Source organism: Chrysochloris asiatica, unplaced genomic scaffold (genome assembly GCF_000296735.1).
Source record: "Chrysochloris asiatica unplaced genomic scaffold, ChrAsi1.0 scaffold00047, whole genome shotgun sequence".
NCBI classification, from domain to species: Eukaryota; Metazoa; Chordata; class Mammalia; order Afrosoricida; family Chrysochloridae; genus Chrysochloris; species Chrysochloris asiatica.
The window spans coordinates 3,990,970-4,011,049 of NW_006408565.1; the positions used below are offsets into that span (position 1 = coordinate 3,990,970).

Here is a 20,080-nt window from a genome sequence, read left to right on the forward strand (position 1 = left end):
TCTATCAACAAGCTTTCATATTCCCTTATTAAAAAAATGTTTTAGGCTGAGCTGTGAGCCATGAATGTACCATGGTCTAAGAGGTGAATCTTCATCCCTGAAGGGCTGCTTTCAGGGAACCAAACAGGTGAAAGTCCGATGGAGCAAGGTCAGAGCTATAGAGAAGATGCTTTAACACCTTAAAATGAAGTTTTTGCAGAGTCAACAGTGTGGGCACAGGTATGCAGACGTGCATTGCTATGCAAGATTACAATGCCCTTGGAAAGCAATCCTCACTGCATTTAGTCTGAAGTTTAGGCTTCAGCTTTTCAGTGAGTATCTCACTGTAATGAGCCCTGTTGATTGTTGAACCTTTTTCTTGATGGTGTCCCAATACTGGTCTGTGAGAATCCCAGAAAACTGTAAGCATGAATTTTCCAGCTAATGGTTGACTTTTGAGCTTTCTCTTGGTCAGCGATTGAGGATGTTTCCATTCCATACTATGCCATTTACTCTCAGGCTCATAGTGATGAATCCATGTCTCATCACCAATAACAATTTTTTAAAAAATAAAGTTTTACTTTTCTTGGAGTATTGGTCCAAATTTTGTTTGCAGATGTTCAAGTGCTTCTGTATATACTCTTTCATGAGTTGTTTTGGTATCTATCTTGCGCAAACTTTTCAAAGCCCAAGTCTGTCATGGATTTCATAGGCAGAGCCATGCTGATTTGCAGATGATTTGCCACATACTCCAGTCACTTGTCTAGACGACAGACTCGTTTCACATGCACGCTCAATGTCGCCATCAACCATAGACATGGAGGGGTGTTTTAATATAACCTGAGTGCGTATACCTGTGTACTTAAAGCCCTCAGTATAAGATGGGTTTTATTACTGACAGTGCGTTCGTTGTAAACAGTGATGTCTGGAACAACTCCTCACAGTTGCTGAAATGGCTGTGGGTAGGAGGGAGATGGCTGAGGGGACAGAATTTCTGAGGAGGGTGGGGCAGAGGGAATAATTTGAGGAAAACTCTTTGCTGTGCTTTGTTGTTAAGTTGCTGCTGTTAAGTATTGTCGAGTTGGCTGTGATTCAGCGACCCTGCACAAGGTTTTCGAGTAGCAGCTGGTGGGTTTGAACCACCGACCCTGTGGTCCGCAGCCCAGTGTTTACCCTACAGCGCCACACGTTAGAGGTCAGAAAATTCTGGAGCACTTGGAGGGGCAGGTGGGGTACTGGACTGCGCTGCCTTCAGGCGCCCTCCAGAGACATTCCTCCGGGAGGGGGGAGCACCTGTGGGGTGAGGAGAAGAGTCACCCTTTGGCCCAGAGGAGGTGGAGGACCTGCTCAACCCCGCTGGGGCTCTGGAGTCAGCTAGGCCAGGCTTGCAATCTGGGTGTCAATCCAATTCCTCCTTCTTAGAAACACTTCCGTTCCCCTCTGTGCCTCGGGTTTCTCACCTGTACAATGGGGACAATGATACCTGCGCCGCAAGAATCCGGCTAAACATGCCCCAGCGGGGTATCAGTTCAGGGACGCGTCTCCTTTCTCCTCTAGCCGTTCATCTCTGTGCTGACCCCAAGCTAGGGCAAGGACTGGAGGGCAGATGTTCGAGGTTGTGCGCCCTACCTCCCGGGCACTATGCTACCTAACCGCTTCCTTCTCGGATTCGACGAGTGCCTGTAGGCTAGAGAACCGAGCAAGTCCAGCCAGATACCAACGCTGACGTAAGCGAGCAGGGCACCACGGCCTGACTCCCTCCCCCTCTGCAGATTGGAGGCTGGGCGTCCACCAGCCTCGGTCTTCCTATTTCGGAAGCCCGGGGCTTGGGTCAGATCGCCTCACGTGATGCGAGGGCTATTTAAAGAGCCAAGGCGGGCTGCGAGCCGCCGGTCCCGGAGTCTTCGCGCGCTTGCTCTCTCGTAGCTTCTCTTGCAGCCCAGCCCATTCTCACCATGGTAGACGCCTTCGCAGGCACCTGGAAGCTGGTGGACAGCAAGAATTTCGATGACTACATGAAGTCTCTCGGTGAGCGAGGCTCGGGAGGCTAGGCTGGGGATGGGCTGGCGACGTGCCTAGCGCAACGCTCCCGCCCTAGATGCTGTCCTGCGCGCAGACTACGTCTTTTTCTTGGTTGGAGAGGGGGACTCGAGGTGGCAGCCTGGGCTGGGGCCTGGCGGGGACTGTTGCGATGGGGCTTCCATGGGGAGGTGCAGAAAGGAGGCAGATGCCGGTCGATATGGGGGCAGGGACGCGCTTTCCAGGAAGAAGGGTATATGCTTTGGCGATAGTAGGAGGGCGCTTGGATCACAGTAGAGCATTAATGACAGGTGAGAAGCTAGTGGAAGGAATGAAGTACGGGATCGACAAAAACGGCCATCGGTTAAGAATTGAAGGAGATCCTGAGCACCAGAAGGGGGATGGGATGGACGGGCGAGTATATTATTAAGTGCCTTGGAGTCATTCTGACTCACAGCAACCCTGTGTAGGGCTTCCGGGAGTGACTGGTGAGTTTGAACCACTAATCTTGCGATTAACAGTCCCGTGCTTATCCTACAGCGCCACACCAGTATAGCTTTAGGGCAAAGATAGTAGGGACTGAATCACATATGGTAGATAAGGCTGAGAAGGCTCAGATAAACAACAATCCCTGCTCCCTGTCCTTGTTGGGTTGGGACTGGGATTGTTGAAGGACATTCTTTTTCTTACTAGACAATCCTGTAATGGTATGGTACCAGGCTTTCATCACTGGCAGTGAGCCTAGTGCTAGGGTGGGGAAAAGGCCTGCTAACCAGCAGGACTTGTCCTGCATCCCAACACTCAGCAACCCCTTAAAAAAATCGATTCCAACTTATGGCGACTCCATGTGTGTCAGATGAGAACTGCACTCCACAGGGTTTCATTGGCTGATATTTTGTAAGTAATTCGTCAGGTCTTTATTCTGAGGTTCCCATGGGTGGACTCGAACTTCTAACTTTTCAATTAGCAGCCAAATATGTTATCATTTGCCACCACCCAGGGACTCCAGTAACACCTTGAGGAGTAACGTGAGAAAAGCCATTGGACTTCTGGGGTGTTGTAGAAGGTCCCAGAGCAAGGTCATTACCTGTTAAAGACAGAGAAGGTTTAGAAGGGTGGGGATAGCTGTGTGGTGTTACGAATAAATATTAAAAGAATCTTACAAAGGTGAGAACATTGGAGAGCCCCATTAGTTCAACAGTTGGGGAAACTGGGGTCTAGTGAGAACAGAAAATCCTAACCAATTCCACAACAAAACTTAAACAAAAGCTAGGTTTCTAGATGTGTCCTCTGGAGCGCTTCCCACTACTTTATAGGACCTGCAAGTGGAAGAATCACTTAGCCTTTTGATGGCAGCCTTTCCTCTCCTGATTTGGGCCTAGATGGAGGTGATTATCCTTTCTATGAAGTCCTCAGCATTTTCAAAGCGTTTATTTATCCATGATTTGGGAGGCGGGTAGAAAGAGCATCCCATTATACAGATTTAGAAGGTGGTATTGATAATGAGCCTGGTAGGCACTGGAGGATACGCACGGGATCGCAAGGTTGGTTTGAATCACAGGGTCAGTGGTTCAAACTCACCAGTTGCTCCAGAAACCCTATACAGGGTTTCTGTGTCAGAACCGACTCGACGGCACTTACTAACACCAACTTTGATAATGAGCAGTTAGGACACCAATCTTGGTCTCCTGACTTCTAGTCTAATGCGCTGTTGGACTCCCATCCTGAAACCTGAGGATATTCACAGTCAAGAGTTGGGCCCCATGCCTTCCTCCCAGGGCCACATTGTAGCAGATACCCAAAGGAGTGGGAGATCCACTCCTGGTACCTTGCACCTCTGCTACTAACCCTTCTGTGAAACAGGGGCCACCAAGTGTTGGCTCTTACGGCCAAAGCTCCCAACTGCCCCTACTCTATGCTAGATACCATGCCTAGTGATTCCATGAAGGTATCCATTCTTAGATATACTGGGGTTCTGGGCAGCTGCTGGGGAAGATGGAATTAACCAGGTTTAGTTCCTCTGCCTAAAGCAGACATTTGGACCAAGAGCCAAATCCTAAATTGGGCTCCAACATACTTTCCACTCTTGTTCCTCTTTTCTGCCCAACTTTGAGCTAGGGAACTGGTCTTCCTAAAGACCTTTTTGGGGGACAGCTTCTTGGTAAGAGACTGTGATCCCATCCATCCTTCTATTTTCACTGTACAGAAAGGCTGAGGGCCGATGGAGGACCTTAGCTTCATTTCTAAGTCGAACCTAGCTCTTCCCAAATCTCCTAAATTCTCTCGGTCCAACTTTTACTTTCTCTTGGCTCAGTCACTTACTCACCCCATAGTAGTTCCCTTCCTCTGGGGTAAATTGTAGTGCCTGCTCTATGCTAGAGTGTGGCTGGCCTGACTTTGAGGCCAGGGACAAGGCCAAGTCCCTCAAGGACCAGGCAGGTTGCATGGGCATCTGGGCAGTTGCAGAGGCAGTCTTCGCCTCTTTTAATCTAGACCAAGGGACCAGTGGAGGTCAAGACCCAGTCTGGCACTAGCAACTACAGGCACATGTGATGATCTTGATACTTGGAATGGGTGTGTCCTGAAGGCAAAATAACCTATGGGAATAATGAACACTTTGGAGCCTGTTAGTCCTAGATTCAAATCCAGGTTTGATTTTGGGACAGTTATTTCACTCTCTGAAAATTGTGGCTTAATTGTCATCCAAGCAGGATATAGGTATACAGGTGAGACACTAGTGAGGTCAATCATTCAAAATCAAAAGGGCAGCATTTACCTAAGGACAAAATTCAGATGGGTTGTGAAGGTAGGAGGAGGGGAAACAGGAATCACAGGAAGAAAGTGGGATAAGTGATGTTACATTGAGGGAGTTGTAGTGGGTTGATGAAACCACAAGGCTATTGGAGGGTGTTAGAGAAGCAGATTAGATGGAGATGGTAATGGCCATCTTGGAAGTTCCCAACTGAGATTATCTTTGACCCCCAGCAGGGACAGGGAAAAACAGAATGGTGTTCATGATCAAGAGCTGACTAGTTGGGAAAAAAATTTTTTTAAAAAAATTTATCAGACATCACTTCACCACACTGGGCTAACCCCTGCCAGAGGGACAAGGCACTCATGTTGGGAGGTTTGTGGCCAAAAGTCAGATGTCCACAGAAGCTGCAACCTGAAAGGGGGTGAAGGCTTTGCATGTTAAAAGCTCTTTCTTACTGACAGGATACTTAAGACTTTGCCCAGTGCCCAGGGAAGTCAGGCTTGGGTCAGGATGGAAGTCTCACAGAGCATTAGACTAGAAGATGGAAGACCTGGATTGGAGTGCTGACAGCTCCTTGTTAATATCACCTTTGTTGTTAATTTCTGACTGTTAGGGATCCTGTATAGGGTTTCCAAGGAGGGGCTTGAGGGTTTGAATCACCAACCTTGCAGTTAGCAACCCAGTGCACATCCTATCATACCACACCAGGACTCTCTACCTTAGTCCAGTGCTTATCCTACAGCGCCACACCAGGAGTTATACAGGGCTAAAATGATGAAAGTGTCTTAAATACTACCAAATACCTTGAGAAGGATCTGGGGGCTCAGGATCATAGTCTCAGGAGACACCTTGGTTAATTGGCATAATGTAGTCTACAAACACCATGTTCTACATTCAATTATTTGCGAATTGTTGTAAGTGCCTTTGAGTCAGCTTTGACTCATAGATTCTATATAGGGTTTCCAAAGAGCAGCTGGTGGCTTTGAACCATCAACTTTTCAGTTAGCAGTCCAATGCTTATTCTATAGTGCCACACCAAGCTCATGAGCCGCCAATTAAGTACAACTATTGGTCTCCCTGGGTGGAGGACTGAAGAGTGATGAAAACTGAAAATGATGGGAATCAATTAATCCAACAGACTAATCGAATACATGAACACCAGTCATCACATCCCTGAGACCAGAAGAACTAGATGGTGCCCAGCTATCACTACCAACAGTTCTGAAAAGGATCACCACATTAGAAGGTCCTGGATAGAGTATGAAAAAACGTGGACCAAAAATCAAAAATATAAAAAAGACCAGGCTGTCAAGCAAGAGACCTGAGGAACCTGAGACTATAACCTTCAGTCCCCCTTCAGGTCTGGAACTGAACTCACTTTTGTGGCTTAATTTTCATCCAAGCAGGATATAGGTATACAGGCAAGACATTACTAGTGAGGTCAACCATTCAAGATCAAAAGGGCAGCATTTACCTAAAGACAAAATTCAGATGGGTTCGGAGAGGAAGAGGAAAGGACACAAGAATCACAGAAAGGAAGTAGGATAAGTGATGTTACATTGAAGGGATTATAATCATTAAAATGAAATGAAGGGTATGATTTATTGAATGTAATGCTCCATAAACCTTCACTTAGTTCCAATAAAAAGTTTTTGTTTTTTTTTTAACTGAAAACTATTGGTGAGAAGTCATGCTGAAGAATTTTTTTCTGTCACAATACATATGCTAATTTTGTTGAGAAACCTTATCCCATCCATCCTATAGGCCTGATCTTGCCCCTCTAGATTTCTTTTTGTTCCCCAAACTCAAAGAACATTTAAAAGAAACACTATTTGAGTTCTCCAGGATGCTAAAATTTTGACATGGTGTAAATTGAAGAGTGTAAAATTTTTTCGGGGAAGGAGCAGATACGTAGATGTGTATACCTTTAGGAGTGTATACACCTAGATGGAAGATATGTTGAGAAACAATAGCTTCACATTTTAATTTTTTTTAAATAAAGGTTTCTGTGACTTTATAGCAATACTTTTTGACTTATCCTTGTAAATGGTTGCTTACTTAAATCCCAGTTCATAAGTGGCCCTCTCAGGTGCAACTACTGGTCTCTCCCTGGGTGGAGGACACAAGAGAGTGATGAAAGCTGAAAATGATTGGACTCAATTAGTGCAATGTACTAACGGCATACATGTCTATTAGAATACTGCTGTGGCATGTTGGAGGTTTCCCATCTACCTCATGGGATCAAGTCTCTTCACTGCATACAGTAAAGGGGAAGACTGAATTTTTTAAATGTCCATGGAAGGGCTTTGAAACTCACGTCCACTTCCTCACACCCAAGTCTAAGAATTGGTCCTTGAGCTCCTGGTATCTGCCTCCCTACTCCAACTCATATCCAAGGGAGTTGTGTGTTTTGCAAAAGTGGATTATTTGCATAAAAATACAGTAAATTTTTCTTTCCTCAGGTGTGGGTTTTGCTACCAGGCAGGTGGCTAACATGACCAAGCCTACTACAATCATTGAAGTGAACGGGGACAACATCACCATAAAGACACAGAGCACCTTTAAGAATACGGAGATCAACTTTAAGCTGGGAGTGGAGTTTGATGAGACAACAGCAGATGACAGGAAAGTCAAGGTAAGTCAGGGAAAGGGGTTCTGAGATGCACGGTGATAGGACCCTGGGAACAAGTGGCTGGTACCCTTGACTTGTCACTGCATCCAGAGGCGATTGAAATGAAACAAGGTTCATAAAGTCTGCAGTGCTGGAATGTCCCAGGAGCTAAATTAAAATGCATGCCAATTCATCTGTTTCCTCCCTTCTCAAGAAGCATTCACTACTAGCTGCCTCTGGGAATGCCAGGATAAAAATCTCAGCCCTGTGGGCAGTACAGAACCAAGATGTTCTTCTCATCTCAGTGTCTGCTCCAGCTCCAGCTGGGTGACCTTGTGCAAGGCATGCAATAGCTCTGGAGTCCTGTCTACTTTCCATAGATGGGGGAGTTATGTGGTCATGGCTGTGATGTGAAGTACTTTGGGAACAATGCCCAGAAGTCAGGGCCTTCCACTTAATGACAAGGTCATGTTGGCCTCCAACAGTTAAGAGGCAGTTAGGGACACCAGGCTGAGACTTAACTCAGATGTACCTCTTCTTCAATCATCAACTCTTGGGCTTGGCCAATGACCTTGAACAATTTGTTGATGCCAGCTGAGTCAAGAAAAGCTGCAAGGTTCTGGGATGGGGCATTCCCAGTCTTGGGTATGTTTGTAGTGTCTTCCCAGCAAGCCTTAGGCCCACAGTCTCAGGGTTCTGTCACACTGCTGTGGCTCTATGTGCCTTGACAGCTTGCTGTAGGCTTCCCAGCCTTGGGGCAGGCATGGGAGAGAGCTAAGGGGAATTGACATTTCTAGGGTATCTCTACAACAGTATCCTCCCCATCACCACCCTGTCACCTAGCTCCTCAGCTGTTTCCTCTTCCTCACAGCTGTCCCCAGGAAGGACAGGGGAGGGTCTGGTCTCCATGCAGAGAAAGAGGAGCTGGAGCCCAGCCCAGGACCACACAGGAGGCTGGCAGCAGAGCTGGAGATGACATCCAAGGCTGGCAGCCAACTTTGGATAAAGGTGGCTGACTCACCACATTTTCCTCCTTCTTGGACTTGCCTACCTTCTCAATGGGGCAAGAAATGCAATTAAACTCCATAGTAGTACTCTGGGGGTATCCAGACCCAAGGTCGTCTGCTCTGAGTGGGCAGAAAGCTGGAAATGAATGAGCACGTGGTAGTGGTGGTGGTGAGGACAGCACTCCAGGAGATCAGTGACCCCCCTCCGTGCTCTCCACCACACACACATAGCTTCTCAGATTCTCCTACTGAGCCCTGCCCAGACAGGGTCCCATAGCATGTTGTGGTGGTGGTGGAGGTGGTATGCCGTGGAGTCAGTTTCGACACAGCGACCCTGCACAAGGTTCCCGAGGCTGTAAATCTTTATGGGCGCAGAAAGCTTCATCTTTCTCCTGCGGAACAGCTGGTAGTCTCGAACTGCTAACCTTGAGGTTAGTAACCCGATTCGTAGCCACTACGCTACCAGAGCTTCTTGTAATCTGCCATAGAGCACCCAAATTCTTAGAGAGATGCCTGGGAGAATTAACAACTGAGAACCAGCTGGTGTAAGCTAAAGCTAGATAAGCCCCAGGACTAAGTGTACATTTGACCTTAGAAAGTGGAAAACTTCAAGGGCATTCAGTCCTGGGTCCCTGCAGTTGCTTCCCATTTGTCAGCTGATGGGACCAAATGGTATGGATCAAGAAAGGAACAGGAAGTCAAATTTTCTAATATATCTCATCACTAGGAGTATGACTGTTAGACATTATGTATAGTAACCCACAAGGCCAGAGATTCTCAGGAATACTTGTCCTCAGCCAGGTTTTCCTACCAGGGATAGTCTAGTTCATGCCCCCTGGACTTTAGAGGAGCTGAAGCATCCTTTACACTATAGAATAACCGCCCATCTCAAAGGCTGCTGGTGTTTCTGAGAGCTAGACTGTCTGGCTCCACCATACTGCCGGCCTCTCCCTTACTCTGCCAGCACCTGGAGGCCCTTCCCCCCATTTAGGCATAGTGGAATAGAGACTGGAGGTGAGCTAGACATCCTGTGGTGATCAGATGGAGCCATCACTAGTTTGGGTTAGAGACCTGGTGACCAGACCCCATTCGGCTCTGTAATCTAGGCTGAAATCACAGATTAGGCCTCTACTCTTTCCCCACAGTCCACTGTGACGCTGGATGGAGGCAAACTGGTCCACACGCAGAAGTGGGATGGGCAAGAGACAATACTTGTTCGGGAACTACGTGATGGAAAACTCATACTGGTAAGATGAGCAATTTTGGAACTTCACCTAACTGCTGCCCCTTCAGCAAGCCTATTTTAAAAAGCGAAGATCCTCCTCTGGGAACACTGGAACTGGGATAGTGAAGGGGTGGCATTAGGTAGGGGTGGTTCTCTCTATTGTGGTTTTGGAATCAGATAGGGATAGATTCAAATCTCAGCTAACAGGCTGCCTGACCCTAGACAAATCAAAATCTTGGGGTCCAGTTATCTAAAATTACCATGTAGGGCTGCTGGAAAGTCTGAAGGAGATAGCATATGTACAGGACAAAGCACCAGCATGCTGGGAGGAATCCAGTAGGTGCTCCATAAACTTTACTTTCGTCTCTCTACGACATTCCCCTCTCCTATCCAACACTGCCTCCCATTCTCCTCCCTAGGACTGCATTGTCACATGCAAGCCTTTGGGAAGGGCCAAGCTTGGTGGCTGATCCTCTAGATGACAGTACACTCCTTTCTACCTCACTTCAGCCCCCCGCCTCATTACTTCCCATGTACCTGCTTACTGCAAATTCACTACCGCATAGGAAATAGTGATACAACCAGGCCAGTAGATCTGACTTTACCCAGAGAAGACATGCCAAGACTCAGACAGAATAAAAGCCACCTGTGGTCTCTGCCTCCTAACTCTTGTGAGGCCTGATGTTTTTGTTGTAGCATCGAAACTTTTGACTTTCTGGGGTCAGTGCACCAAGATAACTGTATTCTTGAACCCACAAGGACAGGGACCCTGTGGAATTAGGATTTGGATACAAATACAGGAATGCAGGACCAAATACAGGGCAATTGGACTATATTCTTCCAGGAAGTGGTAAGGCCATGGGTCTAGCTCTTGGAAGCCAGATGGATGGTGGGTGCTAGGGCTTTGGCCATCGCATTGTACTAAGGAAATGAGCATTAGTGGCCTAGTACAGTCCTTTCCCAAGAGCTACCAGACAGTTAGTCACCTGTTTGTCTACTGTGTGCAGGCCTTAAGCACCAAGGATGAAGGAAGCAGATTGATGCAAGGCAAACAGAGACATTCTGGGATCTTGACCAAGTTACTTCCTCTCTCAAGCCTTATTTGTCTAATTCTCTAAAATTAAAATTATAATGCCTATCTTAAAGACTTGGTAAAAAGATCAGGAAAAAAAATACATGTATAGTGCCTGGCCACATAATAAACACCTAAGAAATGAAGATGTTTATGATGTTTAACCTGTCACCTCTGCCCTATTCTAACTCCATCTTTCCTTCCAGACACTTACCCATGGCAGTGTAGTCAGCACTCGTACCTACGAGAAAGAGGCATGAACCTGCTCACTCCTCCATCAACTGCTCTGTCAATCGGCTACTACTGGACTCAGCACCACATTGCCTCATTTTTTCCCTTTGGCATTTTTTATAAATCCACTTTGGTTGGGGAATTCTGGGATCAGGTGGTACCAGCCTGGTTCTGGCTCCCATTGTATATGCTTGTCTTTTTTAACTGTAACTAAAGGGTGCTCTGAGGTCAATAAAGTAAAGCCCAAGGCCACTCAATTGCCTTTTCGCCTTCGGTGACATGGCTCTGAGTCTGTTACCTCTGTACACCAGCCCAACAACAGAACTGACTGTCTGAAAGTCATGAAGAGCAAGAAGCACTGAACAGTCTTCTGAACAGTCTCAGGGATAGTGGTAGGTCAGCGATCACCTGACACAATCAATAATAAAACATCTATACCAAGTGGCAGCATTGATGGACTCAAGCGTGGCAACAGTAGTGAGATTGGCCCAGGATCAGGCAGTGTTTCATTCTGCTGTGTTTAAGGTCGCTATGAGTTGGCATCGACTCGATGGCACCTAACAACACCCTACTTATTGACAGTGTAACAACTGTGAGGACGGCACAGGACCAGGCAATGTTCCACTTTGTTGTGTGTAGGGTCACTATGAATTGGAACTGACTCGATGACATCTAACAACACTTACACTTTCTTTACACTACCCATTGACCATTGTCAAATGACCTAGCCCAATCTGCAAAACTCAATGGCGTGGCTTCCCCAGTGCATGTGTCCCACACTGAATGCTCTAACTCTGGGGGAAAGAGTTCACCTGGTCATTAAAGAGGAGGGCTCCTAAGTGATCTCCCAAGAAAGCTGTGACCTGCTCGCACCCCTGGCTCTACTTGAGCTGGGCCTCTCTCCAACATATAAGGTAACATATTAAATGTTTGTCAATGAATGCAGGCTCAGAGACTTTATAAATTATTTAGGAAGAGGAGCTAAAGGAAAAAGAACTTTCAGTTGTTTAAAAAACCAAACACATTTCCACTAAATGCATGTGTCCCAGGAATTTAAGCAGAGAACTGAAGTGGAACTGACTTGCACGGTAGTAAACAACAAAGTAGAACAACGATCTTGGCTTGGGCTGTCTGGTTCAGTGGTCTGGCGGAATGTCACACAAGCTCAGTCACTGAAAATAATCATGTTCTGGTGGTAGCCACTGGCTGTCACTTGCAGCATGGTAGAACCGTGTTAGGGAGCACCACTTTTTACCAAGTTCTCCCTCTGCCCGCATGCTGGATGCAACAAGGATCACTCACCAATGAGCCCAGGGCAGTCGAGCAGGGAGGGACTGATTGCTTTGTTCTCCCACTACAGCCAGACTTGGCTCCACAGCAAGCAGTACCTGTGGCTCTAGCTTGGGGCTTCAGTGCAGGAATCCAGCTCTGGCAGTGGTAGCTACAGAACAATACGACCTCCTACTGTTGGGGGAAATGCATGGGGAGTTGCAGAGGTCACTTGTGAAGGTGCCGGGAGTGATCAGGCAGCTGTCCTTGCCAACTAACTCCCAACCCTGCCTGGTGCATGAGGGGAAGCCATCACTCATGGGAGAAAAGTAAATGGGGTGGAGGACTTATTCTCACTCCCAGTGCTTTTCAGGGCTTTAGGGGACAAGGCTCCTGGTTCCTTATTCTCTCAACCACCCCCTCTACTCTCCACTCTCATTCTTTGTGCCTCTTCTTCTTGCGCTTCTTCTTCTTTTTCTTCTTCTTTGCTGCCTTGCTGTCTTTTGATGTGTGTCTTGCCCTCTTGCCTGTATCACTCTCTGAGTCTGAGCTGTCAGAGTCAGATGACTTCCTCTCCCTGTGCTTCTTTTTCTTCTTTTCCTGAAAAGAAAAATTTAGAGGAAGCATTAACATGTATATTTTCTTTAAAATAAAGTGAAAGAAACAAGCCATCGTTTAGTATGTATTGTAGATTCATGTTTAGTATTTTAGATTCATGTAAATATGGAGCTCTGGAGTGGCGTTGTGGGTTAATGTGCTAGACTACAAAGTTGGTTGGAACTGCAAGGTCAGTGGTTCAAGCTCACCAGCTGCTCTTCGGAAATCCTACACAGGGTTGCTATGGGTCAGAACTGACTCGACAGCACTTAACAATAATATAATCATATATAAGACAGAAATCAACACTCATCTGTCAGTTTGTCGTACTGTGGTGACTTGTGAGTTGCTGTGATTCTGGAAGCTATGCCACCAGTATTTTAAATACCAGCAGGGTCACCCATGGTGGACTGGTTTCAGATGAGCTTCCAGACAAAGACAGACTAGGAAGAAGGAGTGACAAACTACTTCTGAATATTTAACCACTGAAAACCTGATGAATAGCAAAGAAATACTGTCTAGTGCTGGAAAATGAGCCCTTTAGGTTGGAAGGCACTCAAAATGTGACTGGGGAAGAGCTGCCTCCTCAAAGTAGAGTTGACCATGATGATATGAATGGAGTAAAGCTTGAGGGAGTAAAGCCTGCGGGACCTTCGTTTGCTGATGGGGCACAACTCAAAATGAAGAGAAACAGCTGTACAGCATCAATGGGCTCAAGCATGTGAATAGTTGTGAGGTTGGCCCAGGATCGGGCAGTGTTTTGTTCTGTTGTGTATAGGGTCATTATGAGCTGGTACCAACTCGATGGCACCTAACAACAACAACAACATAAGACAGAGATAGGATCGAAAATCTTAACAAGGTGAATGAAGACACACCAACAAACATGAAGGTGGCTTATGAACAGGCAGTTTCATTCTGTTCTACCTACGTAGCCATGTGTTGGAGCTGGCTCAAAGGCAAATAAAAACAGTCTAAGTGTACACACCATGTGGTGTATATGAGTATTTATACACACCCATTGAGACGGATTGGCACAGTGGCAGAAGCAATGGGTTCAAGTGTAACAGTGACGGTGAGGTTGGCACAGGGCCAGGCAGTGTTTGTTCTGTTCTGCATAAGTCACTGTTTGTCTGATTCACTTGATGGCTCCTAACAGCAACATATATTTGGATGTGCTGGTGTGCACGGTGAGGTAAGCACTGGACTGCTAACCACAAAGTCTGCAGTTCAGACCCACTAGCCACTCTTTGGAAATCCTACACAGGGTTGCTGAGATGGAACCACTCAAAGGCACATAACAACTAACATATTTAGTATACACAGAACACGCTGGAAAAGAAAGCGCAGACTGGTTAACAAGTGCTACTTCTGGAGAACGAACTGAATAAGGGTTTTTCACTTTTACTTCTGTAATTCTGTCCAGTTTTATTAAGGGAAAAACAAACCACTAAGCATGTGTAACTTTCATTTAATTAAAAAAAAAAAAGTTAAGCTCAAAGTAGCCTTTAGAAATCAGCTAGTCTATCTAGAGGCAGTGCCCTACTTGTCTAAATCACAAAGTAAGAGAGAGGGACAGGGCTCCTGCTTCCCAGTCTGGGTCCTATTAAGACTGCTGCCAGGGAAAACGACTGCCATCAATTAATGAGAGTTTGCATTGGAATCAGCTCCATGATAAAGAATTTGTTTTTGTAATCTGCTAGCCTTTACAACAAACTCACAAAGTTACACAGATGAAGAAATCTCAGGACCTTCCCCAAACTGGAGCTATAACTCTATCCTGCCAAAATGGCAGCAAGAACTCATACAAAATATGGGTGACAGATTTCCAGGCTTCCATGGAGGGTCAGGGCATCCTGGTGTGGCACTGTGGGTTAATGTGCTGGACTGCACAGGGTCACTATGGGTCGGAACTGACTCGACTGGTACAACAACAACAACAAAATGGAGTGTCAGGGCAATTCTTAGGCATTGCACAAGCCTTTTACTGAATTCCAAATATACTGGCTCACAGGTTTCTAAGGCAGGGGAAAACTACGGGAAGAATAAGGGAGCTGAAAAGGGTGTGTCTCTTTGCTCGTTACAAGCATCCTGAGAGGTATCAGTTTGCCCCAAGAAACTGGCTGTGAGAAATGGGGGGCAGGGCAAAATCAGGTGTCAGACAGACAAAGATTTGACACCTGACTCTGCCACTTGCTATTCTGTAATCCTGCGTAGGTCATTTCACCAAACCCAAATCCACTACCATGCAGTCATTCTGATTCAGAGTGAGCCTGTGAAGGGTTTCTGAAGTTGTAAATCTTTACAGGAGCAGGGAGCCTCATCCTTCTCCCTCAGAGTGGCTGGTGGATTTGAACTACTGACTCTGCAGTTACTAAGGTCCTATGCTACAGCACCACCAGGGCTCCTTCATTGAAACCTAGTGTCTTCAAATATAAAATAGGAATAGCATGGCTTTGGTGAAAATTTAATGAGACAATATGTTTAATGAAATGCACATATCCTGATACCTGTTGCTGTTTTTCCCCTAAATCACTGATCTGTGTCAGGGACCACATTAAGGGACCCACAAAGCCAGAAGATCTGTAGAGTGTGCTTCGTAAACACTGCTACTGCTCATGAACCAGAGGCCCCAGCTCTAAGGATTCACAAGTTCTCAGGGTTCTGTTACTTAAATGCCTTTACCACAAAGTAGACAATACTGTTGCCCTCACACAGAAAGAACAAACTGGCTTATAGAAGTTGGGAGTCACATAGTAGCCTCTCCTTTTTCCTAGTTTGTCTTAGTCTAGAAGCTTCCCTCAAACTTGTCCGCCGTGGGTGATTCTGCTGATATTTAAAATACTGGTAGCATAGCTTCCAGCAACACACAAGCCTCCACAGTATGACAAGCAGGTTCAACAACACAAACATGTGGACTTCACCAGATGGAATACATAGGAATCAAATTCTACATTTACAGCCCAAACAAGGCCAGGGCCGACTGTGGGAACAGACTATCAAATGCTCATATGCAAGTGTAGGCTACAGCTGAAGAAAACTGAAATAAATCCATGAGACTGAAAATATAACCTTGAGTATGTCCCACCTGAACAGATGTGATGCACTGAACACTAATGACCAAAGACCAGAGGAGTTGTGGGATGATATCAGGAACATCATACATGAAGAAAGAAAAGGGTCATTAAAAAAAAAAGAGAGGAAAGAATAAACAGACTAAAATGGATGTCAGATGAGACTCTGAATTTGCTTTGTACAAGTAAATGAAAACAACAGTGAAATAAAAACACTAAACGGAAAATTTCAAAGGGAAACTTGAGAAAACAGAGTATTGTATTGAAATATGCAAAGACCTGGAGTAAGAAAACTAAAAGGAAGAACACGATCAGCAGTGTGTCTCGAGCTGAGGGAATTCAAGAAAAAAAATTCAAGCCTTAGGTTGCCATATTGAAGGATTTTTTTTTTTTCATGGATTCATGCTTATTCAGTCAGCATACTAAGCAAACAATCTAAGAAACTGGACTGTATGAAGAAGAATGTGGCTCCAAGATTGGAGAGAGGCTCATTAAGCAACCTTCAATATATAGCTACCACAATCTTGCTTGCTGGAAGAGAAGAGGACTTGAAGGACTTCCTGATGAAGATCAAAGATTGCAGTCTTCGGTATGGATTACACCTCAATGTAAAAGCCTCATAACTAGACCAATAAACATGATAAATGGAGAAAAGATTCAAGTTGTGAAGGATTTCATTTTACTTGGACTCTCAATGCATATGAAAACAGCAGTCAAGACATCAAATGGCATATTACATTAAGCAAATTTGCAAAAAACCTCTTTAAAGTATCAAAAAGCAGTGATGACACTTTGAGGACTAAGGTGCTCCTGACCCAAGCCATGGTGTGTTCAGTCTTCTCATATGCATACAGAAAGCTGGACAGTGAAAAGTGAAAACCGGAGAAGAATTGTTGTATTTGAATCGTGGTATTGGGAAGAATATTAAAAATACCCTGGACCGCCGGAAGAAAGTATCAGTGTTTCTTGGAAGAAGTACAAGAATGCTCCTTAGAAGCAAGGATGAGGAGACTTTGTCTCATGTGGACATGTTATCAGGAGAGACCAAACCCTGGAGAAGGACGTCATGCTTTATAAAGAGAGTCCCCACCAAGGTGGATTTAACAGTGGGTTCAAACATAGCAGTAATTGTGGGAATCGTGCAAGACTGGGCAGTCTTTTGCTCTGTTGTGCATTGGGTCTCAGTGAGTCAGAGCTTACTTGATACATGTAAGAACAACAACAACATAACTGGCTAGTCTCTTATGTCTCCAGAAACTGATTCTCTGAAATGAGTACCTACATCAATGGTTTAGGTATGCCAAACTGACTGCCATTGAGTTGATTCTGACTCATACCGACCACATAGGACAGAGTGGAACCGTTCTTTAGAGTTTTCAAGACGACAAATCTGTATGGGAACAGCCAGCCTCATCTTGTCCCTCAGAACAGTTGGTAGGTTTGAACTGGCAACCTTACAGTTAGCAGCCCAATACCTAACCCACAGTGCCACTAGGGCTTCTGGTACTATATCTAGTCAGTGTTTATCTAGTTTAATCCTCAGAGCATCCTTTTTGTTGTTGTTGTTGTTAGGTGCTGTTGAGTTGCTTCCAACTTATAGGGTCCTTATGCACAACAGAATGAAACACTGCCCCATCCTACACCAACTTCACAATTGTTGCTACACTTGAGCCCATTGGTGCTGCCACTGTGCCAACCCATCGCATTGGGTGTTGTCTTCTTTTTCACTGACCCTCTACTTTACCTAGCATGGTGTCCTTCTCCAGGGACTGGTCCATCTTGGTAATATGTCTGAAGTATGAGAGAAGAAGTTCCACCATCCTGGCATCTAAGGAGCATTCTGGTTGCACTTCTTCCAACACAGAATTGTTTATTCTTCTGGAAGTCCATGGTACTTTCAATATTCTTTTCTAACACCGTAACTCAAATGTATCAAATTTTCTATCATCTTCCTTATTCAAGTGTCCAGTGAATAGCATCCTTTAGTAGTTGCTTGTCATTCCCAAATTCCTCAATAGAGAACTGAGACTCAAAAAAAAAAAAGGTGAATGACTTGTTTCTACATCATTAAGGTTAACTCTAAAGAGCTCTGGTAGTGTAGTGGTTACGAATCGGGCTGTGAACCGCAAGGTCAGCAGTTCAAAACTACCAGCTGTTCCACGGGAGAAAGATGAGGCTTTCTGCTCCCGTAAAGATTTACAGCCTCGGAAACCCTATATAGGGTCGCTATGAGTCGGAATCGACTCCACGGCACACAACAACAACAACAAGGTTAACTCTACTTTGAGGAGGCAGCTCTTCTCCACTTGTATTCTGAGTGTCTTCCAACGTGAGGGACTCATCTTCTAGCATGGTATCAGACAATGTTCTGTTGCTCTTCATAAGGTTTTCAGTGGGTAATTGCTCAGAATGGATCACCTATTCCTCCTTCTTAGTCTGGAAGTTCCAATGAAACCTGTCCATTATGGGTAGTATTTGAAACACCAGTGGGTATCTGAAACATCAGTGGCATAGCTTCCAGCTTCACAGTAACACCCAAGTCACCACAGTAAGACAAACTGTCAAAAGGTTATACAGCCAACTATATACAGCAGACAAGTCAAAGTTTTGAGAGGAGAATGGTGGTGGTGTGCCATGGAGTTGGTTCTGATTCATAGCAACGCTGGATAGCATTTCCAAGGTCTTTACAGGAACAGAAAGATTCATTTGTTCCTCCACAGAGCAACTGGTGGATTCGAACTACCGACTTCGTGGTTAGCAGCCCAATCCATAATCCATTACACCATCAGAGCTCTTTTTGAGAGGAGAATAAACTAAATTATTTCTGGGGTCTCCTGGGGAATAGGGAGAAAGGAAAGTGGCTTCCCAAGACCACATTTGCATGATGTTGAAGCCATGGCCAGGAGGAGCTGAGATTTGGCAAATCAATGGTTTGGTTTATGGTGCTACACCTTCCTGGATGGCAAGACCATGGATGACCACCACAGGAAATTTGGGCCCTGGGAGTCTCACCAGGTTCTTCCCATTAGGTAAGGCACGGTCCTGGGAAAATACATAAGAAAATGTAGAGTCTAGCACCAATTTCCTCCAAGCCTGACCAGCCTGACTTAGGCCAGATAAATGAGGAAGGAGAGAAACAACATTTCTATACATCTAGACGGTGTCTAACACTTTATAAAGCTTTCCCTTATTTTGTTATTATAATGATAATCACTTGAGAATCCTGGTATACCGGAAGGTGGTCTCTAGCTACCAAGGAGGAATTTAGGAGACATGATCTCTTAGACATTAATCTTGATACAAAAGGTCTTTTGCAGCTGGAACAAAGAAAATCCATTCTCCAGCAGGTGGCGTCAGTTTCCATTTATGTTTTGCCTTGAGCTAGAGAACAGTCACTGTAGAAGTTGTAGTTGAAGGAAGTTGGGGTGAAGAATCAAGGGGAAAAGTTCGGGAGATAAAGAACCAGAAAGATAAGCTAGCTGTATGGTCCCTTGATTGCATTCACAGGGGATGGTGAATAGAAGATAAAAGGTAAAAGCATGACCCGGGGCTAAGTCAGTGGTGCACAAGCCAACAGGAGCATGGAAGAGAAATGCCTGTTCACACACCAAGTCTGCACTTAGAGGGAACCTGCAGCAACCAATCCACCCTTTTTCTCTCTAGTTCTGAAACACAATAGAGCAGCCCAGTGTGAGAGAAAAAAAAAGAAACGAAAAACAACGAATAAAGGAGAATAATAGCAGCTATCATTTACTGAGTTGCTAGATGTGCTAAGGCACCTGGCGTAAGTACTTCATCTAACCTTCACAGAGACCCTTCCACTTGGAAACGCTATAGATGGTCGCTATGAGTTGCTACTGATTCAACGGCACTTAACAACAACCAACTTCATAAGGAGTCCTGTTGTGGAGCTTTAGGATAAGCACTGGACTGCTCATCTCAATGTTAGCAGTTCAAATCCACCAGTCCTACACCTCACAAACCAAGTCTTTATAGTTGGAACCAACTCGACAGTACATGACAACAACAACCTTCACAACCAATCTATAAAGTCAGTAAAATCACCCCTATGTTTTCAAAGACAACTGTATGCTTAAAGAGATGAACCGGTTTGCCCAAGATCACTTAAATTAAGTAGTAGAACCAAAGCTTCAAACTGGTTCATTCCAGTTTGACCCCTGCAAGGAATGTGCATTTCCACCCCAGATACACAGAATCAGAATCTACATTTAAACAAGATT

At 45.3% G+C, this 20,080-nt stretch overlaps 2 protein-coding genes across 3 annotated transcripts in view; one reads left to right on the forward strand and one right to left on the reverse strand.

Moving 5' to 3' along the window:
• Positions 1–1,881: 1,881 nt before the first annotated feature.
• Positions 1,882–10,928, forward strand: FABP3 (fatty acid binding protein 3, muscle and heart (mammary-derived growth inhibitor)). 2 transcript variants are annotated; one of them, XM_006862184.1, is made up of 5 exons: positions 1,882–2,007; positions 7,216–7,388; positions 9,517–9,618; positions 10,575–10,577; positions 10,875–10,928. In XM_006862184.1, exons 1-5 carry the CDS (start codon positions 1,935–1,937, stop codon positions 10,926–10,928), a joined length of 405 nt encoding a protein of 134 aa, XP_006862246.1. In that variant the 5' UTR covers positions 1,882–1,934. The 2 variants fall into 2 exon arrangements, with proteins under 2 accessions (XP_006862246.1, XP_006862245.1); XM_006862183.1 differs by lacking the exon at positions 10,575–10,577.
• A 1,675-nt stretch (positions 10,929–12,603) lies between these two features.
• ZCCHC17 (zinc finger, CCHC domain containing 17) overlaps positions 12,604–20,080 on the reverse strand; it is an 89,309-nt gene continuing 81,832 nt past the window's right edge. The window contains exon 7 of the mRNA XM_006862185.1: positions 12,604–12,768. Coding sequence (XP_006862247.1) covers positions 12,604–12,768 — 165 coding nt within the window. The remainder of the gene's footprint in view (positions 12,769–20,080) is intronic.